Source organism: Acipenser ruthenus, chromosome 50 (genome assembly GCF_902713425.1).
Source record: "Acipenser ruthenus chromosome 50, fAciRut3.2 maternal haplotype, whole genome shotgun sequence".
Classification (NCBI taxonomy): domain Eukaryota; kingdom Metazoa; phylum Chordata; class Actinopteri; order Acipenseriformes; family Acipenseridae; genus Acipenser; species Acipenser ruthenus.
The window spans coordinates 942,288-946,842 of NC_081238.1; the positions used below are offsets into that span (position 1 = coordinate 942,288).

Genomic DNA, 4,555 nt, shown 5'->3' on the forward strand with positions numbered 1-4,555 from the left:
ACATCAGCGACTTCCTTCACGGCTGCAGTTTACAACGTGCTAAAACCCACGCCGCGTTCATTCAAACGCAGATGTGTCCGAACTCCTTATCCTAGGGCCGTGTGTTGAAACAGTAAGCACCGGGGTTTCCAAAAAATACAGGGTTCCCCGTCCCCCACGTGTTGCTACAACTGTTTAAATAACGGAGCTGTCGTTTTTCTTTGTGAACAACCTTTTACACTTCAAAGTCTGTTTCAAAGCTCTTTCGAAAATGTCCGCTCTAGTGCTCTGATAGTGTCGAGATTGCTGCCCACCGTGGGCCTGACAGCATCAGCGCTGAGATGCTGAAACACAGCAGCCCCCCAGCTGCAGGAGGCCCTGCTCAAACTCCTCAATCTCGTACTGAGAGCTGGGTATTTCCCTGAGACCTGGAACCAAGGGCTTATAACACCCAGCTATAAAAGTGGAGACAAATTCGACCCCAATAACTACCGGGGCATCTGCGTGAGCAGTTACCTGGGGAAGGTGTTCTGCAGTATCATCAGCGTTTGAATACTGGCCTTCCTTACCCAGCACAGCGTCCTCAGTAAGAGTCAGATTGGCTTCCTCTGACCCTATTTACAACCTACACACCCTAATAAACAAACACATCCACCAAACTAATGCAGGAAAAAGATATCTGCCTGCTTTGTTGACTTTAAAAAGGCATTTGATTCTATCTGGCATAAAGGGCTATGTCTTAAACTTCTTCAAAGTGGTGTAGGGGGTTAAAGCATGTCGTAAAGTCAGTGTATTCAGAAAATAAGTGCGATGTGAAAATTGGTAACAAAAGAATTCTTCACACAGGGGCGTGGGGGGTGAGACAGGGCTGCAGTCTGAGCCCGACACTGCTCAATGGCTATATCAACGAGCTGGCTACTGGAGCAGTCTGCAGTCCGCTGGCCTCTATACCACACGGTCAGCGCAGATGACCTGGTCCTGCTGCCACCCGCCAAACAGGGGCTACAGCAGAGCCTGGCACTGCTAGAGCTGTACTGTGGCAGACCTGGACCCAGGCATGAAGCACGGTTAAGACCAGGTCTCAGGGAAAATACAGCGCAAGAGAAAGCAGGATAGCTGAACTTGATTTGAGGTAGCCACGCGATTAACGCGTGTGACCTGTTTGTGTGTAGTCTGTTGTGGTTTAAAAATGCAGAATGCTTTGTCGGTGATAGTCTGCGTGAGAGATCTGCAGTCAGCGATATCCGAAGCGTGGTAACATGCGGACGTGACACAGACAACAGCACCCCCTATCGCCTAGGAGACGCCACGAAGATAGACAGTATGACGTAGCCCACTATATCCATGAGATAGATGTACATTTTGTTGTTGAAAAAAACAAAAACAAATAAACAACAACAAAAAAAACGGTTACAATTTAATTTCGGCACCTTAAGAGATATTCAAATTCTGTTTACAATGTGTGAGTGTTTTTTTTTGTTTTTTTTCCAGTAATAAAGGAAAGGGGAATTAACAACACGGAAGGATTCGCGTTTAAAAATGAAAACAACAACCCGCTATGATTAATCTTGCCAAGAAATGATAAAAACGCCAACGCAAAAGCGACAACACGCTCTTTCGGGGATGAGGTCATTTTGCAAGTGCTCGTGTTGTGGGCAAGCCCGAGGCGCTGGACTCTATAAAAGCACAAGAGCGCCGACCCGCAGCCAGTTTGAATGAACACGGTTTCGCATTCAGCAGCAGGCTGTCATTTGCAGTGAGAAGATGTGTACAGAGCTGGAGTGTGGCATTTGCTACCGGGGTTTCAACCGAACCCGCCGCTGCCCGAGAAAGCTGGGATGCAGCCACTCTTTCTGCGAGAGGTGCCTGGCGACTTTAGCCCGTCCTCCCCAACCCGACACGGAGGACGACGAGAACCGGCGGGGTTCGCCGGAGACCGGTCCGGACGTGCAGGCGTGCGTGGTTTGCCCGCTGTGCCGCCGCTGCACCTGGATCTCCTCGCCTGGAGCAGTCCGGCGGCAGCTGCCCCTGGACGAGTCCGTTCTGGAACGCATGGAGGCGGGCGGGGTGCAGGACGAGGAGGAGGAGAGCGATGGGGAGGAAGCAGCGGACTCCGCGGCTGACGGTTCCTCTAGTGCCGGGTCGAACAAACCCAAGTTCTGGAGGGTCGTGAAGCGATTTTGGAAGAAACACACTAACGGCAACAGCAGACACAGTAATCAACAGAGAATCTGTAAGTAAATGTTTAATTATGTATTTATTTGTGTTGGTATAGCCTGTTGCGAATTGTCATCAGTATTTTGTGTGTGTGTGTGTGTGTGTGTGTGTGTGTGTATGTATGTATGTATGTGTGTGTGTATATATATATATATATATATATATATATATATATATATATATATATATATATATATATATATATATATATATATATATATAATATAAATTCTCCCTAAAAATAGTTCATTTTTATACACAGTGTAACAAAATAATTTGCTGCAAACGTTATCTGTTTTATGCAAGGGGCTTGAATAAATTCAAAAACAACTTGAAAAACGAAAAAAAAAATACAAAAGAAATGATTGGACAACGACGAAGGGGTTAGTAAAATGTGTACTGAAGTTTACAAAGGGTAAAGTGTGTTTACAAAACACACTACAACACGCGTGTAGCGCCACCCGCAGGCTTGCATTAATAGCGCCTCCCTAGAAAGGAATGTCACTTTGCAGGATCTGCACGTTGCTTAGCTGCGGAGACCAACTAACCAGAGTTTTGTGTTTGTTTCCCGCTCTTGTTCCATCTACAGACTGCACTTCGGAAGATTTCAGAGATATCGCCCTCATGACGTGTTACTCCATGATCTAAACACGCAACCGAAGCCAGGAACACGAAAGCATAAATCGACAGCAGCTGTAACGCAACGGGACTCCAGCAACGACTCGCTAACCGGCCGGCCACGACTAGAGAGAACCGTCGGGGCAGAAGATAGTCAACACTGGGAAGGAAAAAAAAAATACAATGACATTTATCTAGACTGTTTTATTTCGCAGTGGGTTCATTGCGGTTGTTTCTCCTAAGCGTCTTACTGTGACAGAGGCTGGTAAACCTATCACTTCCAGAACATAGCGGCTGGAGGTTTGACCTAGTGTTAAAACTTGGTAATTTCATTCAATTTAAACACTTGGAGATCAGTCGTCCACGTCAGATCAAGACGTGGGGAAGTATTTCTGCTGGTGACTCGTATATATCATATGTATTTTTGGCAAGCTGTGCACTTATGCGTAATGCATTTAATTTCGGAGAGAGTTGCACACTTAAAAGATTAAGGCACGGAGCCAGTGCTGAAAGAACGCCTCTCCACATGACAGTAACTGAAGTCATGTTTATGTCTGTTAATTTATTCTGTAGGGTCAAGTCCTTTGAATTGTATATATATATATATCATTATATAATAAATATGAATGTTTTGAAAAACACCAGTGCACTTTTATTATTATTATTATTATTATTATTATTATTCATTTCTTAGCAGACGCCCTTATCCAGGGCGACTTACAATTGTTACAAGATATCACATTATTTTTACATACAATTCCCCATTTATACAGTTGGGTTTTTACTGGGGCAATCTAGGTAAAGTACCTTGCTCAAGGGTACAGCAGCAGTGTCCCCAACCAGGGATTGAACCCACGACCCTCCGGTCAAGAGTCCAGAGCCCTAACCACTACTCCACACTGCTGCCCCTGTGAGGTAATTCGCTGAAATGATTCATTTTAACTACCAATGACCTCCTCGCAGGAGTTGCCCCCGCTGCAGAATCAGTGCGTATGTCCCTAAAGGTCCGGCTTTTGTGGTCCCCAGGTCCGGTGTTACACAGATTTGTCTCCGGGTAGAATTCTGTATCCCCCGCTGCATTCCATGCCCGTGCAGCTGCAGGTGCAGTTTTGCAAAGCTGAACGCGCTCGAGCTCTGCCGTGTTTTCTAGCACTGCCGTGTTCTGCTGCAGTTTGCAACAGATATTGAAAACAAGACTAATAATTCTGTAGCAAAATAAAACGGCACATTTAACACCGCGGGTTTCCTACAGTACGCTCAGCCTCCCGCGTTGCTCGATACACACACACGCACAAAAAACACGATTAAAAGTAACATAAAACATTTTTTTTTTCTTTTAAAAACACATTTTAATTTTATTGCATGTAAATACTGTTCAGAGACATCACGCGTTCACGTATAGCTATCGTGATCTACGCAGGCGTCGAATCTAAGGGGTACAGTAATTTGCTTAATACCTGTTTTAAGTTAAGCTAATTTTCGTCACATCTCCAGAGTCGTGAAAAACAGAAACAAATGCAAACTAGTACCGCATACGTCACCTTAAAGATGTAGAGTATAGTTCACAACACTGTTTAATTTCACCGCCATTGTTAATATAACATTATACGTAAGGGGTACGTAACACTAATTCGGCCGAGTGATCTTTTCGTTCGAATTCTGCATTTTTAAAGTGATTGGTTAATTTTTTTATTTTATTTTATTTTTTACGTGAAAATCATTTTTTCCAAGCAAAATAACA

General features: G+C 44.5%; 1 protein-coding gene across 1 annotated transcript; it reads left to right on the plus strand.

Moving 5' to 3' along the window:
* Positions 1 to 1,584: 1,584 nt before the first annotated feature.
* LOC117967915 (RING finger protein 227-like) lies at positions 1,585 to 3,453 on the plus strand. The gene is made up of 2 exons (XM_034915374.2): positions 1,585 to 2,212; positions 2,786 to 3,453. The coding sequence occupies exons 1-2, from the start codon at positions 1,744 to 1,746 to the stop codon at positions 2,842 to 2,844; spliced, it is 528 nt and encodes a 175-aa protein (XP_034771265.2). The 5' UTR covers positions 1,585 to 1,743; the 3' UTR covers positions 2,845 to 3,453.
* Positions 3,454 to 4,555: the final 1,102 nt, after the last annotated feature.